Here is a 17,641-nt window from a genome sequence, read left to right on the forward strand (position 1 = left end):
ATCATGAGTGGCAAATGCTTTAAATAACGTCTCTAGATTGAACATGCATCAAGTTCCATATACATATTTCTCAATGGTTTTAGCCCAACCTCTTCTTTGTAAGAGCTACATTGAAGTCTGTAGAAAAACACTACCTGTCCAAATTTCAGAAGATTTGGAATCCAAACCCAGCAGGACTCTAAAGTTTTGGAAAAAATGGTTTAACAATGTAGGAACTGCTCAAATTTTAAGTTCTTGATTTTAAGAGAAGGTATACTGGAAAGTATAAATGACAAAAAAGGAAATTAACCACTACATGCTTCTGCACATCAACTCAGGTTTGAAGGTGTTCCCTTCCATCCTATTTCATAAACCAAATTGTACTTCAGGAAGAACTTTTCTCTGGATTTAGAGAAGTGAGGTGGTGCCAAATTCTGGCAGCAATAAAAATGTGCTCACAGTCTGGATTATCTTTCAGTTGTCATGTACAATCACTTGTGGTCTGGATTTGCACTGGTCACTCACAATCAGAGTTTCTGAGAGCTGCCAGTTGAACTCAATAAGGATCTCAGTGTTTGATTAATAATTTCTAACATCCAAATTATAAATTTTATGCAATATCATGCAGCATTTTTATGCCCATGTTCAAACTTCAATGTTTTAACTTTTTTAATTGACTGTATTTGGTATATTCTATACTAGTGTACATACTCTAAATTCTAAATTTATGAAATACAGATTATAATAGACAAAGACAAATAGGCCCTCCATGAAGATGTTACATCTATTTTTTGTCGGACCCTTCACCTGCCATCAAGTTTTCCATTCTCTGTTTCTTTTTCATCTAGTTATTCCTGGAGCCACTTCTCTGTGCTGTTCTCTTCTTTCTCCTTTCACTCTGGGCCATTCCATTTGTACTGTTCTCCAAGTCTCTGCAATAGAGCAAGCACTAGAGTCTTGCACAAACATTATTTTTTCCTGCTGCTGCTGTCCCCTGAAGCACAGGGGACATATCTGTTCCTTCCCATTCTATTTGTGCCATTAGCCAAAAGGCAGCAGCACTGCACAGCACAAGCATAACCCCTATAGCTTGTTCCAAACTTGATGTTTTGGACTTCTCCAGGTTGACAGGCCAATTTCCCTCAGGGCTTCTCCTCAGTCCTGATGCCTGCCCCTTCCCCAGCAAGATGTTCCCCTCCATGCCCTCTGTCTTTTGAGTTCTGCTCTTCCTAGTCCTGTGTTGGCAAACAGCACTGCAGAGGGATATGCCTGCAGCAAGGGGTCCTCCTGCTCCCATCCTTCAGGTTACTGTTGTCTGGTGATGCTCCTTGCTCTGTATTATGGCCAAATAGAGGTACATATTAAACCAGAAAGGGGACTGCTATGGTTCAGCTGCAGTTGTGCAATCAGGAGCAGAAATCTGACCCATATTAAACACAATGGGCAGGGTCTCATAAAGAAACTGATGTTCACAGTGTTCCTGTATGCAGCTCTATCTGTCATTACTCTGAAATCAAAAAACTGTGGCATATCCTTCTTATCTAATTCACCTATTTTGTTCCCTCTTTGTAGAAGAACTTGTGAAAAATGTTGGTGAACAGGAAAAAGACCAAAGCAGAAATTCCACAGATGCACAGTTACAGGAAGAGGCAACAAGGACACAAAATGAGAGTAGTCAGGGAAGTGATGGTACAGCCTGTCCTCCCAGATCCATCGTGCTACAAGTAGTCTCTTTCGACACTGCTCTGAGTGATGAATCCAGCTCAGAAAAATGCACTAACTCTGATCCGAACCAGAAAGATCTCAGCGGTGCCCAGCAAGAGACACAGAATGCAGACCCACTGAATGGTAATGCTTCAGCACAGAGCACCAGCCACTCTAATGAAGCTGTCCAGGGTGAAGCTGCAGCAGTGTCTGGTATCTCCCTGTCAAACATCAACAGCAATGTAAAATATTGAAATCAGGTGTTGTACAAACCACCAGCATAGGACAGTTTCTTCAGGCCTGTGTGAAAGTGGTAGTATCCTAAAATATCAAATAGAAGCATATAAACAAATATCAACTTCTTGATATCAGCTATTTGAGATCTACTAGAAAATTTTAGTGGAACTTGAAGAATGGTTTTAGAATAATTTAAAGATCTATATTTGCAATTAAATAGCCATTTGTTCCTGAAGAATAAGGTAAATTTTCAAACCAGAACTCTCTAACATTTTGTTTTGGAATAAGTAATTACACTATTGATATTTGTTCCCCTTAGTTTGGGCACTAATATGATTGTTATTTTGTAAACCACACCCTTTGTACCAAACATAGTGTGAATCTAAGATGGAATCTAGATGGAATTTGCCGACTGTAGTAGTCACGAGACTGTGTCACTCTCTTCATCAGGAAGATCAGTCTCTTGACTGTAGCTGCTAGACAAGTGGAGCAGCCAGAAAACCACTAAAATGTCAGAATATGTTTTTAGAGTGTTTTTTAAGTATTTAATCACAAGATGACCATGTCTCGTATCTTGAGATTGCAACCCAGTATCAAGGGCAGCAGGCCTAAGCAATGAAGAATAGGTGTTATCAAATGGAAGAGGAAGACACTGTGCATCTTTATTTTATTTTTTTTATGTTCTGAGTTTGCTTATAGTTAGAGTAAGCTTTGAGGCGTTAGGGTAATAAGAATAATCAAGGGTATAATGACACTTCTTTTCCTCACTTTTACTTAAAATGCAAAATTCATTAATGCTTTAATGACAGTAAGCCTTGCAATATTGTGCCAGAAGTATGGCATTGTCTGAGCAGCAGCATTGAAGTGCTTATCATACTTAGCTTAGACATGAGTATATGACTTGGCATATTTCTCAAAAAACCTTTTTATGGAGAACTCCCACTTACTCTAGATTTCCACATTCCACGGCTCCATGCTTTTATTGTTGACAGGTTTTTTCCATCAGAAGTAACAGATGGTTAATTTAGGGCCCTAAATCAAAATATTTACACTAGAATTATTTTCACAGCATTTGAAGTTGTCTAATAACTGACATTTTATCTTTTGACATGTATTTTTTACACGGGGTTTATATTAAAGCTCAACTTTGGTGCCTTAGAGAAGTTCCCCATCTCTTGGATGAGGAATGCAGTAGGAAAATCTGCATCTTTTCTGTTTCAGACTTGGCAGAAGGTAGCTGTGGTATGGCTGTAGTTGTGGGTCTTCAGATAGCTGACCAACAAAATGATGTTTGAGAGATCAGATACAACTCAGCATGCAGTTAGTTCACTCTGTTGCCTGAAACTTCAAACTGCAAAATTTATGAACTGGGCAAGAAGCCATTAGGTTTTTAATAGTGTTTTTGCACCTCTGTTGATGTCCAGTGGATCCAGACAAGGCTCTTTTAACCCAGGCCAGACATTTTTGATGGAATGCTGCTTCAAGCAAGCAGAAGCTAGCAAACACATGACCTTACACGTTTTCCCTTAGGCTTATTTGAGTATTCTAGGAGACACCATACATCTGTCAGGAGATTATTAGCACTTTCCATGCTTCTTCCAAGAATAAGAGTTCTCTACTTCTGTAGTGGCTGTACTGAGGATGGGGGGGTGGAAGGCTAAGGGGATGCCCAGAGTGCCTGCTGACCCCCGGGGTGGAGAAGTGAGACCTGCGGGTGCTAAGGCTGGGAGGGTGGGATAGAAAGGAAAAAGAGAAGCAACATGGTTATTCAGGTTGAAATTTCATATGTTAGCTGTCATTGTTCTGCATTTATAAAAAGTGTAAAATCCATTTAAGTTTTCTGTGATTCAGTTATAAGAGTTGGGGAACACAGGAAGATGATGTGTGTGCATTCTTGGGAACTGTCAATGAATGTTTGGATGTGCTATGATGAGGGGGTTCCCTATTTAAAAAAAAATTAAAGAGGGCTGTTTTCTTCTCCTTGTATCACATCTCTTTCTAGGTGTAGCTTGTAGACAGGAGTAGCTCTGCCCTAGGTCCAGGTTGGTGCAAAGGGAAGATTGGAGAGTCACTTTTACAGCCACTTCAGTTGAGACTGAATGTTGTTTTTCTCCACAATACCTTTTTTCCTCTCCATCATCTCACTTTTATTTAATTGAATGGTACAAGATTAAATGAAACTATTATAAGGTGATTTTTTTAAGTGATGATTTTCTTTTTCTCCTGAGTGATTTATTAATTAGAACATTAATTTTAAAAACTGCTTATGTTTAATTAAACAACTCCACATTTCAATGATTTATAAGTTTGCTAATTGGCAAACTTAACTTCTCACTCGTAATGATAGCCGCATTAATCCTTAATATCAAAATGCAAGGGAGATAATAAATCAGTGATGAAACAGATTGCCAGTAGTTTCATTCTGTATGACAGGAGGGGAGAGCCCGGTCCCATCGAGTGTGCAGCACATTCAACATCACCAGCAGTCAGTGAGAGCCCTTGGCAACAACCAGGTTACACAGCAGTGGGCAGACCCACACCAAGCCCCTGCCAGTGTGGTTTGTGGTGCTGCAGGTGCCAGTGGGGATCATCTGTGCCATGCCAATGCTTGGTGACCACTCGGTGCTGCAGTGGCCCCGCAGAGCCCAGCGGGTGTGGAGCCCTCTGTGCCCGAGCAGAGCAGGAGCAGGCTGCTGTGCTGCCTCCTTCCTCAGAGCTCCCGGGGTGAGCCAGGATGCTGGGGCTAAGGGAAGGCATCTGTGTTCGTGCATGGGGTTAGGGCGGAGGGAAGGTTAGATTAAAAAAAGCAAATAATGTGTTTATAAAACGATAGGGTTTATAAGGTAACAGCCATTAGCAACTACATTTTTCATCACATAAAAAAACCTTGATGCACAAACAAAAAGCTATATACACCTTAGAAGTTAATGTTTAGGCTTTTTTTAATTTATACCACAATATAAGTAAGATGTTAAGCTATTAGAGACTGTCCAGAGGAGGCCACGGGATGGGAAGGGTCTGGAGCAGAAGCTGTGTGAGGAGCAGCTGAGGTCACTTGGTCTTATGAGCATGGAGAAGAGGAGACTGAGGGGACACCTCACTGCAGTCACAACTTCCTTGTGAGGGGAAGAGGAGAGGCAGGCACTGATCTCTTCTCTGTGGTGACAGTGACAGGACCAGAGGGAATGGCCTGAAGTTGTGTCAGGGGAGATTTAGGTTGGATATTAGAAAAAGGTTCTTCACCAGAGGGTGGTTGGGTAGCAGAACAGGCTCCCCAGAGCAGTGATCACAGCACCAAGCCTTGCAAAGCTCAAGAAGCATTTGGATAAGGCTTTCAGGCACATGATGTGACTCTTGGCAATGATGCTGAGCAAGACCAGGAGCTGGACTCAGTGATCATTGTGGGTCCCTTTCAGCTCAGCATATTCTGTGATTCTGTGAATTCTTTTGTTTTAAGGCTTCCACAAACTCAAGTGTCAAGTATAAAATCTAAATATTTAGATAAATAGCTTTTACTTTCATACTTCTTACCACCCTCTTTTTTTTTGTTTTTGTTTTGTTTGTTTGTTTGGTTGGTTGGTTGGTTTGGTTTGGTTTTTTTGTTTTTATGGATAATAATGCTAATGAAGTTTTGCTAAATCCTTCCAAAAAGAGCCATAGGCTGAAAGATCTGTAGATCTCCTTGTTCTAATTAATGTTACTCCAATTTTGAGACTTTAAAAGCCTTTGAAGTATGCGTTGTCTGTATTCCACCTACATTAAATTGATGTAAAATAAGGGCTGGTGTAGGATGCTGCTTGGGGGAATATGGCCCATCTGCTTGTGGCTGCATTACAGAGTGGGCAGCACACACTCTGCCCCCATTCAAGGTAGTTAAACAAGGGTGAAATCAGTAACAATTATTCCTCTGCAGTGAAGCCATGGCAGATTAATAGGTATTAATTTTCTTCTCTCTTCATGCTTGTTCTCTTGAGTTTTCTTTCCTTTCTTCATATTCTCTTTTCTAAACCATCAGCCTCTTCTTCAATTCGCCATCATCTTTCAATTTTCCTTTCAGATCAATCATCATCTGCTTTCCCTTTCAGCTACTTCTACCTTTGTTGTCTGGATTTCAAGAGTATTCCCCTCTCTATTTTTATAGAGGCCATCTTTAGCACTTTTGAGACTTCTATGCTTTTCCTTTTTGACATTTTCTGTTTAGCATTCTTAGTGGTGGGATCCCTCGTCAGGTGGATAAAACTGAGTAGTTACTATATGTAATTAGTAAATAGCACTGTGAGTTTGCTACACTGTACCTGCCTACCATCTCAATGTATAAATTCCTCAGCTGTACTCATTCAAAGCAACTGAAGGAATAGTTTAAGCAGCAGTTTAATTCTATGGTTGTCGATTTGAGGTTCATGTTGTATCATTTAGTTTGAAAGCTGCTTGTGTTACTCTGTGCCATTGCTATCTGATTGAACTGGATTTTTAGAACCTGACACTGGCATCTTTCATTAACTGGGAGAAATTTAGACTCTGATTTGAAAGCCTATGGTAAAGAGGATTTAAACAGCGCTTTGCAAAGGGTGAATTTTGACTTTCAATAAGCTGGAAGAAAAAAATGAGCCAAACCCACTTCATTAACACTCATGTAAAAGTCTTCACAGTTTTGTTTCATGCTGTGATCTATTGCTTTCATTCTATCTTTTGCCTTGTATATAAACCATAATTATTTAATTCAAGCTGATGTTTATTCTGGTGAGAAAGCAATTAAAGAAAGCAGTGACTGAAACCTCATTTTAACCTTAAAATATCTTGAGGAAGTAGATTCTGTCTGTCTATGGCTGTGCAGATTCTCTTGACTTGGTTAACTTCCTCATTCAGGTTCCCAATCATATTTGTTTATCTTCCAGGTGAGCCTAAACACTGTAAGACGTCAGAAGATATTGTAAAAGCCACGGAGCAGACAGAAGCACTGGTACAGAACTAGATTTGCTATTTCTTAAAAGCTTCTGACATTTCAGGCAGGACAGGTAATTTGGTCATTTCTTTCTTTTAATAGAGAGTGTTTTATACCATAAAGGCTCACTTAGTGCTATTCTTAACCTCTTTGTTCCATCCCAGTTGTGCTATATTACAAAATTTTGATGTGGAGACACAGAATACCCCACTTTCAATGTCACCTTAAAAAAATCAATTTAAAGAAGGGAAAACCAGTACTTTTAAATCTCTGAATCCTTAGTGTCAGACTAAATGATCATGTGATAAATCATCCTCTATTCAAGTGTATGGAATATTGAAAGTAGTAGTATCAGAAATCTCTTGTTTATGAATTTTCATTTGACCTCTATTGCAGGAGAAAAGAACTCTAGCTGTTCCTACCTCATGATCTCAGAGGCTGTTATCTGTCAACTTGTTTTTGGATCATCCTTTTTCTGTGGAGAGTGATTGAACAAAATGTTCAAAAATGTAAAATGTAAAACCCTGAGCTGGTAACTCAAGGCACTTAAAACTCGCAAGATTTCAGTTGTTTTTGTGTTGCTATTTCCTCTTCTATTTTGCTTTCTTAAACTAGCCAAATAATTTTTTCAGCCAAAGTTGGACCTTGCTTTGTTGCATCACTGGTACCAGACGTTTCCAGTTAATCACGAGACATGTGAAAACATGATGTTTGTCATCTGCCTGGGATTGCTGTTACGTGTCACTGCTGCTGGTGTCCAATGAAAATGGAAAATCAAAATGAAATGTGTTTCTAGATACTTGTTCAAGCAATCATGCTGCATGCACCATAAAAGTCCTACTTGTTAGCTTCCTTAAAATATCTGGAAATAAATTTTTGTAGACTGTACAGGGAAGTTGCAAAGTTACGCTGACCAGCCTGTGCAAATGAAGATTCTTCCCCACTGCAGTGGCTGCCATATGGACGGAACTGGTGTTGAACAAATTTGAAAGTATTTGAAATATCTCTTTAAAATTAATTGAATAGAGTCTGGTGTTAAAGATTAAAACATTCTGAATCCTGTAATATTTTGAAAGACATCAGCAGTGGTGTCAGCCCTACCATGAAGCTGGTACTTACTGTTTTGTAGGGTGGAAGAGACAGCAACAGAAATACATGAAAATTGCTTCACTTCAGCGAAATGCTGTTGCCTCTCAGACAGAATTGGAAGGTGACACCAAGGCCTTATGTCATGGTTTATCTCAAATGAAAAGGTGACAACATGCATCCTGCAACATCTTTGCTAGAGTTTGTTTCTTTTTGAGGGGCAGCAACAGCGGCAGCACACAGGGAGTTACCTCTGCAAGAAGCCTCAGAATGAGCCCTCCAGCCCAAACTGTGCCCATAAAGAAACTCCATTTTCATCTCTTCTTCCCTCGAGCTGCACATGACCCATCCTGATTCCTCTGGGTGTCCTACACAGCTGCAGCCAACCTCATTTCCCTCTGCTGGACCTGCCAGGAAACTCCCAGGCTCCTGCTCAGGCTGTAGGCGCCCAGGTGGCTGCACTCCCTGTTCTCCTTTTCGGACCCCGTGGTTATTACCTCACTGAACAAAAAGTCTTTCTAGTCAGCCGTGGTCTGAAGGGGACTCGTGGAGGCAGTGGCACTCTCCTCTGTCCAATGGTGATTGGGACCTGTGTGCTGCTCATCTGCTGCTTCAGGGATCCAGCCAGAGCTCAGCAGGCGTCAGGCTCCACCTCAACAAGAGCACGCTTTGCCCAATTGAAGAAGGAATCATAAAACAATCACCTTTGCTGAGGGACCCTTACATGTCCATACCTGTTGACTGTCTCTTTTCTGACAGCAGAGCAGTCAAAATTGAGCTGGGAACAGTGTAAGCTCTGACCCTTGGGACAAGGGCATGCCAAAAAGTGGAATTCCTGTCATTGAATATGTAAGCCATATATGTGCTATGCATAGGTAGTATGCATAGTTTTAACTTAAGAAATGTTTGTGCATATAGGATGTAAAAAATACATTTAAATTGTTTTGTGTATCTGGTCCAAGGCTTGTATTTAGCATGGACAAATTTCTGTACAGTGCCGTTAACGAATGAAATGTTAACAGATGAAATTGTATCATAGATGTTATAATGCAATCAATATTTTTTGCTAAGAGTTAAGAGTTTATATATTCTCTGCTGGTGTTTGAGCAAATTATTAGTAGCCTGGACTGCTCTGTGCACCTCTGCATCCTTTTTGGGAATGTTGGACTCTTTTTTTTCCTTTGTAATAAAAGGTAAACCATCTTATGGCTTCTTATAGTCCTTATGACAAGAGAAGAAATTTAGTGGTCATATCAGACTTTTTTTAATCGTAAGTTGCCATATGCTGTGGCAGTGGAAAATCTTTTTGATTAAGATCTGAGAAGTCAGCAACTTATTTTAGTAGATCATCTATAGTTCCCACGAAATTTGGAAAGAACAAAAGACACCTACTGTCTTTAAAAACTAGGCTAGTTAGATATTTGCTACTGACTGTTTTTCAACATGGCAATTTATGATTTACTGAGACTGAAAGTCTGAAGCAATCAGAATTTAATCTCTATATTGTATTTTCAATTTCCGGCTTTTACCATAGTTAAATTTTTTTCTGTGTCTCTATCCCATTGAGATTTATTACTCTGCAAAAATCTTCACCTAGAAATATAAGCAGAAAATAAAACAGATTCTGCAGAGAACTTGAAGCACCCTGTGGGGCTCTCAGTGTCCTGTTGTCATAGCGAGAACCAAGCTCTCCCACTGCAGAAGATAGAAGGAGCTCATGGTCTCACAGGAGGTGCTCATTGCCTGCAGATCTCATTCATTAGGATAGAAGAGTGATTTTTCCTATAAATAATCCTATTTGCTCATTTTTATTCAGATTTTATCACTGTGGTAGATGTTACTGAAATACAAGAAGAGTCCTTAGTTTTTGTTAATGCCAGCTGATTCTCTTTCTTTCTTCCTTTGTTTATTCTTAGCAAGATTTTGCCTGGACATGACCCAAAGCTTGGTGTGTTGTTTGGATGAGGAGAGATTTTCTTTGATGGAGAAGACCAGTAGAGCCAACACGTGTTGGTTAAGGCTTTGGGCTGGGTGAAATTTGGGTTCATATGGCAGAAAGGCTTCTTGAGAGAGCCTCTCCCTGAGCAGTAGTTTTATCTCTGAAACCTGTAAGGCTGTGCTGCCAAAACACTGCATGGGGCCCTAAGAAATGGTGTTTGTATCTGCATCTCTCCCACAGCATCCTGGGCATGTACCCTGCATTGAGCACACTGAGGAGCTGTAGCTATAAAGGAGCCCTCAAGAGTTTTATTTTGTACTTTTATCTCGAGATATATGACAGATATATTATGTAATATTGTTATGGGTTATGATCTAGCCAGTATTTTTTTTAATTTAATTTTCAAGAAGGCAATCTACAACTGTGTGTTTTTATTCTGCTGTATTTGTCCATATTTCCTATGATGATATTCCCAAATAAATCTGATTTGAGGGCAAGGATTGTGAAGCTCCTGAGTGTTAGTTACAAATTTGATTGCCTGGAGCATTTTTATTCATTTGTGTATGATTGTCTTTGAGAAGTGACAGTGCATATATGGTCGTTTCCAACCCTTTCACCCATTTGGGACTCCACAATTTTTCCATTACTGTCCCCGTTTGCCACACAAACTCACTCACATCCTCATAGCACATTTGAAAACAATTTCTTTAAGTGAATCTTCCATTCTTAGCCTTTACGATTAAAGTAGCCCTTGCACAAAGGAAAACATAACCAATACACTATTTTTTTACACAAAGAAAATTCTTACTGTGGTTGAAATTGAGGGAGCCACTGGGACTGTACATGTTAGCAATAATTCTTCAGGAAGGGTATGACTTTGAGAGATACTCCATGGCATGGTGTAAATTTTACAATCCAAGTTCAATGTAAATGCAATGAAACAGGGCCCCTTTCAACTTGGATTGAAAATGAATGGAGAGATTTCCATAGGCTCAAACAAGTATCAAATCCTAACTAGGTACATGATGAAAATAAATCAAGACAACTATTTTATACCACATTCTTTGCAGTTCCTCTTTTCCAGGTGCTACCTGAGCTACATGCACAAAGGACCTTCTTGTAGAGATGCCCGAAGTCAAACAAGCAACTACTGTGATGAAAATAATTTCAATTTAACAAATCAAGATCACTAGTGGTAAGTGTCTGAAATGCATATTTTTTACAGACTATACAGTTATTGTATGAGAAAGGAAAATGTAAGCATGACTAACATTCTCCAGCAGCAGATTAGAGATTTCTGTGTGCAGCAGTTTAGCAACAAAGGTTTGTCTGAAATGGGATCGCATCCCTTTTAAAGCATTTTTTAAAAAATCACATCCTTGAAAAACAGAATGGAAAAATGAGTGGAAATTAATTTAATGCGATGAGTAAAAGAGAATGTCCTCTGTCAAACACTATGCAAACATTTAGGCTACTTCTCTGGAATAATTTTACTTTCCTGGTCATTTAAGTATTTAATGGGTCTCCAGAGACTCCTTTTCCATGTCCCAGGGCAAACATTCAGAAGTTTTATCAAATTATGAATATCTAAGTTTTCCCCTGGGAACAAAGAAGAAAGTCATAACCAGGGAGATATAAATAGAAAAAATCTCTTCTAAAAATGGGAAAAAATATCTTATAACACTGTTTTGGGCTGAGCTTTGCTGCAAAATACTTTCTTTGTGCCTAGGCAAGTCCTTTGCTTTTGGTCTTTGAATAGAGAACTGTTGGGGAATTTTGCATTAGCTGAACTTGGACAGATAATATCTTTGTAAAATCAGCTGTTCTGACAGATTACATAGTACATGAACTTTAAAGTTCTTGAGTTTTATGCATTTGCAACATCCTGTATAGGTCATTATTACGAACCATTATTAGTTGCAGCTAAATAAGGGGTAAAATCAAAATGGTAGGTACAATCTTGGCTTTAAGATGGAACAGTTAAGCAGAGCAGGATTTTCTTCACTTTTATTTGAACTCTACTTTTAAAGCTGTCTCATCACCAATAGGACCTAATGCTGGTGCCACCTACAAGCAACACTCCTGAACCTGCAAGAAAGACTGTGAGACTTGTATCATAATACCATGAATAAACATCAAGTTACAAGAAAGTATTGGCTAATTATTTGTATAAAGCCTGACATTATTATCTCAATCAAAATTCAATGAGTCAAAGGGTCAAATTCACCTATGATGCATTTCCATGAAAGCCAAGAGAGATGGTGTCATTACCCCAGAAATTAATTTGTTAATTGGAGAGTAATTGGTTGTCTCTTGCTTTTTCTGTATTCAGCTGGCTTACGGATTTTTTCTGCAGTGCAGGGTACTCTGAGGGTCTCATGTCTCTGTACAAAGCATGTGTTTAACTTTAGGCCATCTTGAATTCTTTTATTGAAATTGTACTTCCTTATCTTTGAGACTGCTCGGCTTTGAGAGAAAACTGCATTTTTCTTACATGTCAGAAATGAGCTTTCACCTTCATTGTTTGGGGTTCAGCAGTAGTCCACAACTGGAATTAATGGCAGAATATTTGGGTCAAACATTTTAATATAATGCATGATGCATCTTTATTTAAGTGTTCCCACCTGGGGAAGACTCCTATTCTGCTAGGCACAAGGTGGTTTGGGGTAGGGCAGAACTGTGACTGCAGCCAGAGTTGCTTTGGAAGACGTGTGTGGTTTCAAGTAAATGGTAGATACAGGAGCATGACTACAGAGTTGATATTTCCAGTAAATTAGAGAATAAAAATGTCATGAGAAATTTAAATATTATTTATAGTTGACCTTCATGTCTGTTTTTAATATTCAATCTGCTGAGTGTTTAAAAAAGCAATTAAAAGTCCCATATAATGTTAAAACCCTTGATAAATGTAATAAACAAATGACATATTCAAAAGAGAGAATCTATGTCCCATTAGGAGAGAAAAAGAAAGATGAGAGCAACATATGGCAGTATAATTAGAATGATTAGGGAAGCACATCAACAGAATTTATGCTGCAGGGAAAATGTAATAAGAAACCAACACACTTTCCTCACTGCCTTGAAAACTGCAAATATCGCTGTCTGAAAAGGAGAAGATGCAGAAAGGGTCCCTGGCATCTGAAGCTGTAACTTGTGTTCTTCTGTCATTATTAAAGATGCACACAGCCATCTGCAAACCATTTATTTTTTGCAGAGTTCACATTGTCCCATTGCTTTGATTAATAAGGAGCAATATTACACCTCAGCTGCTTTTCAGAAAGATGCTATTTTGGAAACCTAATTAATACTCATTCCACAGTTAGCTTGAGGTGTTCGTTAGTGCCAGATACTGAGTTCTTATTTGTTTCTCATTATGTGGAGAGTATTGCTTCTCAATGCCAGCGTTTTTGTTTTGCATTTTGGAATAACCTTTCGACACTCCTGCTTCCCACAGCCCTCCCTTCAGAAGAGCTAATAACACCTGTCATCATTATTTTCACATGCCTGTTAATGTCTGTTGAAGACATTGTAGGCTATTTACATAGATAGACTATCCTGATGCACGGCAAATATTCCTGCCATTTTCTGAACAGTTGGGCCAAAAAGAAAAGCAAAATTTAGAAATTTGGGAATGCAATTAAAATCTCAGTTTACCACTAAGGGTCAGTATATACTAGGCAAATGAATCATTACAAAACTACAAGAGTGTGTATGGCCTAGCAGAAATACCAAATAATTTTTCTGCCCTAAACCCCCCAGATTATTTAATTTACAAAAAAACAGAAAATCTATAGGACAATATAGACACTGAATTTGTATAAACTCCATCAGCCCACTTTGATAAAACTGGAGGTTAGTAGCATCTTACCAAGCAGCCTGGGCTTTAGCAGAGGGTGCACAAATATCCTGCTTGAGATTTGCTCTAAGTGCTGCTATCCTCACTGCAGGATAAAGGAGAGAATACAGCAAAGCAGACGGCGTTTAGCATCCACTCAGTTGCCAAGTATAATGCTGTGCATGAAAAGGTTAAATGTAATTGCACATGTCAGGAATCAACAGAACAACTGAGGCTCTTTCTGGAGCTCACTCTTGTGCTGAGCTGCTATAGAAAAAATTAAAAAAAGAATGAAAAAAGAACATCTGTGGGCCTGGGCATTAATATGGTTGCAATAGGAGAGGAAGAAAGGAGAGTTTGAGGGACAGCATGTTTTAAATATGCCCTTACATTGTCCCCCCAGGGTTAGTGGACAGACAATGCCTTATTTTCTGCAGGAATAAGGTCCCTCATGAAAAAAACTTGTCTCAAGAGAACAGAAATGAGGAGGGGAGCCCTGCACTGAGCAGGACATTTTGTTGTACAGTGCCAGCTGTACAAAAGCAGACCTGCAGCCTGTAGGAGCCCTGCTTGGATCCCTCCCCAACCACCACAGCTCACTCAGGCCAGCTCTGGAGAGATCCACCCAATGCTTCACCTTCTGGAGTTAAATAAATGCTTTTTTTTAAAGAGTGAAAACCACCACCAGCCTGGCCCTTTATGTTACAGGAGTGCAGATAAACTGGAACTCCCTTACTGACTGCCTGGACCCTGGGCACCATGGGAAGCCCTTGCCCAAGCACGGGAAATAGAACCTTTCCTACAGCCCTGCCTCAGAGTCAGTGTTGGATGGGACACTTTTGGTCAAATAACACCAACAGTGGAAGAACTATTGCTGTTTTTTCAGTTTGCATACTGGGGAGAAATAATGGTACTATGAAAAGACAGTGGGTAAATCCTTGAAGACTTCAACAGAATTTATAGTGATCTTAAAAAATAAAAAAGTCAAGAAATCCAGTAATTAAATTGATAGCAGGATAATAGCAGTTTTCCTGTATGCTACACATTGTATTTCCCCAAAGGAAAGTATGTTTCAGCCAAAACCTATGATCTTTCTCAAGCAAAATTCCTCTGACTTCAGTGGAAAGTATGCTTTAGAAAGGATTTTAAAATCTTGACTCTTAATATCTACTTAAGTATTATCTGATTTTACACCAGGAGAATAAACAACATATACCATTCTGAAAGTCAAATACAGTTCAAACTAAGTCTGGGTGCTGGTTTTTTTCCTATTATTTATATGAAGTCTAACAGTCAACCTGAAACAGTGTTTTCAGTGATGCATTCTCCAAGCTGCTATCAGGTGCTTTGTGTGTTTTCTTCGAAATGCTGAGATTCCACATGTTCAATAGCTTGTCCTGGTGTCCAGTGTTATAAATCATGTCCATGCTTTCATTTGCTCACAGCTCCTAGACAGTTCTTGTCTGCAGCCTGTGGGTACTAATAACCAGCAAAAAGCCATTAATATCCAAAGTGCTTTATTAGCTAGCAACACAGAGAGATGGTGTGAGGTTAAACACCAGTGACTGATTCACAGCTTATGAGTACTGTGGCAACGAGCAATTTTGTGAAGATCCAGGTGCTGTGCAAAAGCAAAGCCGTGGCAAAGCTGGGAGCAGAGCCCAGCGCTTCTTGCTGCCATTCCAGACCTGACCTGGGGCCATTCAAACAGTTTCTGAAGGGTCATTTCCTTCTTTTTGTTGTTGGGGACATGAAAAGATCTCGGTCCTGGAAGTCCTGTAGTGGCTTCTGTGTAATTGCAGAGTCCTTCTTTAGTCCTTCTTGCACACCCTTGCTGAGCTGGAGTCTTGGATCCTGTCTGCAGTGTGTCTACAGAAAATGGAACCAAAGAGGACAGATACAGAGATACAGATGGAGGGGAAAAATGGCTCTCAAATATAAAGAAGTTGACAGATCCTGTTCTCAGCACGTCTTCGTGGAAGACCTCAGATTGAGAGTGAAATCACCATGCAAGGCATAGACAAAAGGCTCTGTGCTCTGTTTTCCTGTACTTAATTTAATTTTCTCTTTTATATTTTTTATTTTTTATTTTTTATTTTTTATTTTTTATTTTTTATTTTTTATTTTTTATTTTTTATTTTATTTTATTTTTTTATTTTTGCTAGCTCAATCCTTTAAAGGAGACTTGCAGCAGTGGAAAGTTAAACTGAGGACAAAACTTTTGTATCAAACGCAAACAGTTAATACAAAATGACAGTGAATTCATTTAAAAATCTGCCATTGATTGAAAAAATCAAAATAATTTGTAAAGTGTGACTTTGAAGAAACATTGTTTTCCTTCTCCTCCTTATTCCATTTTATGCCATAGAGGTTGCATGGTCTAAAAATGAAAAGGATGGTATGAACCATGCTGACTTCAGCCAAAGCCCTGGCACTCAGACACGAGGTGAATTTGTGCAGTTTGCTGTGCTGTCACTTGCTGGCTCAGACTGAGGCAAGCACAGGGCAGGATGGCTGTGACCTGTCCTTGCTGCAGGTGACAAAGAGGGATGTGGCACTTGCCATGGGACCCTGCTCACAGGCCCTGCACACGCCTGTGCTCCTCACTGCCACACTGGAACGTGTTCTAATGGCTCCAGATAACAGTGACCTTGTGTAGAGAAATCGTTCTGGCTGCTGTGACAAGGCAGCCTCAGACCAAAAGCAAGCCAAATATTTAAGTGTCACATATCCAGGGAACACAGGGAAGAGTGTCTTTGCATTGTTCTCTAGATAGAGTCACCTCTGCTTACTTCGTTACCTTTTTTCTATCCACATCACTGCAAGGAACTCTACCAACAATGGTAAAAACTGCCCTTAACCAAAAGGATCATTTTATATGAACATTTCTCTGTAGCAGAACAAACCCTCTGTTCAATAGACAATGTCATCTAAATTAATGTATTATTTATTTTGTACCTTTTAAATCACTTTTATTTACAACAAGCCTTAGATACAGCTCACAGGCAGTAGTGAAGCTCTGGCAGTACCGACGTCAGGGAGCGAACACATTTGCAAATTACATTTCTAAGTCATAGAAAATAAAAGAAAAAAAGACTTTAAAATAACTGTTTGATCTCCATGAAGAAGGGTCACAGGACACGTGTGCAGTGCCTGAAGAGCCCCCGGGGGCACAGAGGGCCAAGGGCCAGTTCAGGGACTCTGCAGGACCAGCTGTGCCCAGGTTAATGGCCCCACTCCTCTTCCCGCTCGCCAACTCCCTCCTCTTCTTCTGGAAACACCGAGTCACTCTGACTCTTCAGATGCTTAATCCCTGAAAGTACAGAAGCCATGATTAAGGTTGTGTTTAGCTTGCATCAGATATTTTTTTTGTGAAGGAAGAAACAGAAAACCAAAATAAGGGTAAGTTTAATGCCCATATTGACTCCTTTTTTCACAAACGTCTTAAAGTCATATTATGGTGTATTTACAACAGAGATATTCTCTGCCTTGAATAAAGGCTCTGAACAGTATTTGATTCTCTTTTTTCATTGGTATACCTTGGTCAGGTTTGTGTTGAACACCATTGCAAAGCTGTCCTGAGGCCAAGAGAGCCTGACAGAGAGGAGACTGCTGGCACCAAAGCTGCGACAACACTGGATAATTTCTAACATGGAGAATGTGTTCTTTTGACCTCCAAGTACCATGAGGGGCTGGAGGAAAAGGGTAAATATCTATCACAGGATATTTGGAAGGTCAGGTTTGAGGAAAGTTATGAAGTACCTACTGCTGACTGGTTTCAGCCAACAAGTGAAGTAGACTTTATGAAAATGAATCAAATTACAGTTATTTCTGTGTCTCGTGTGCAGTACAAGGAAGCAGACTTCAATGAATGGGCCTAATCCCATCGTCTCAGCTCCACCTTGGTGAGATAGAATTC

General features: G+C 39.6%; 2 protein-coding genes and 1 long non-coding RNA gene across 13 annotated transcripts in view; 2 read left to right on the forward strand and 1 right to left on the reverse strand.

The window, feature by feature from the left end:
* The window catches only part of PDE1A (phosphodiesterase 1A), a 144,710-nt gene extending 134,323 nt beyond the window's left edge, over positions 1-10,387 (forward strand). For 6 of the 11 annotated variants that reach the window (XM_014880264.2, XM_014880262.2, XM_088167934.1 and 3 more), the window contains 3 exons: positions 1,552-1,827; positions 6,816-6,935; positions 7,259-10,387. In XM_014880264.2, coding sequence (XP_014735750.1) covers positions 1,552-1,827; positions 6,816-6,892 — 353 coding nt within the window. In that variant the 3' untranslated portion in view covers positions 6,893-6,935; positions 7,259-10,387. The remainder of the gene's footprint in view (positions 1-1,551; positions 1,828-6,815; positions 6,936-7,258) is intronic. The other 5 variants (XM_088167938.1, XM_088167937.1, XM_014880266.2 and 2 more) reach the window with 2 other exon arrangements.
* A 554-nt stretch (positions 10,388-10,941) lies between these two features.
* On the forward strand, positions 10,942-12,037 carry LOC148223185 (uncharacterized). The gene is made up of 2 exons (XR_015804810.1): positions 10,942-11,082; positions 11,936-12,037. It is a non-coding gene; the product is annotated as an uncharacterized LOC148223185 (long non-coding RNA).
* Positions 12,038-16,648: 4,611 nt separating this feature from the next.
* Positions 16,649-17,641, reverse strand: part of PPP1R1C (protein phosphatase 1 regulatory inhibitor subunit 1C) — a 46,577-nt gene continuing 45,584 nt past the window's right edge. The window contains exon 5 of the mRNA XM_014880267.2: positions 16,649-17,035. Coding sequence (XP_014735753.2) covers positions 16,947-17,035 — 89 coding nt within the window. The 3' untranslated portion in view covers positions 16,649-16,946. The remainder of the gene's footprint in view (positions 17,036-17,641) is intronic.

The sequence above is a fragment of the Sturnus vulgaris genome, chromosome 7 (genome assembly GCF_052056855.1).
Source record: "Sturnus vulgaris isolate bStuVul1 chromosome 7, bStuVul1.hap1, whole genome shotgun sequence".
NCBI classification, from domain to species: Eukaryota; Metazoa; Chordata; class Aves; order Passeriformes; family Sturnidae; genus Sturnus; species Sturnus vulgaris.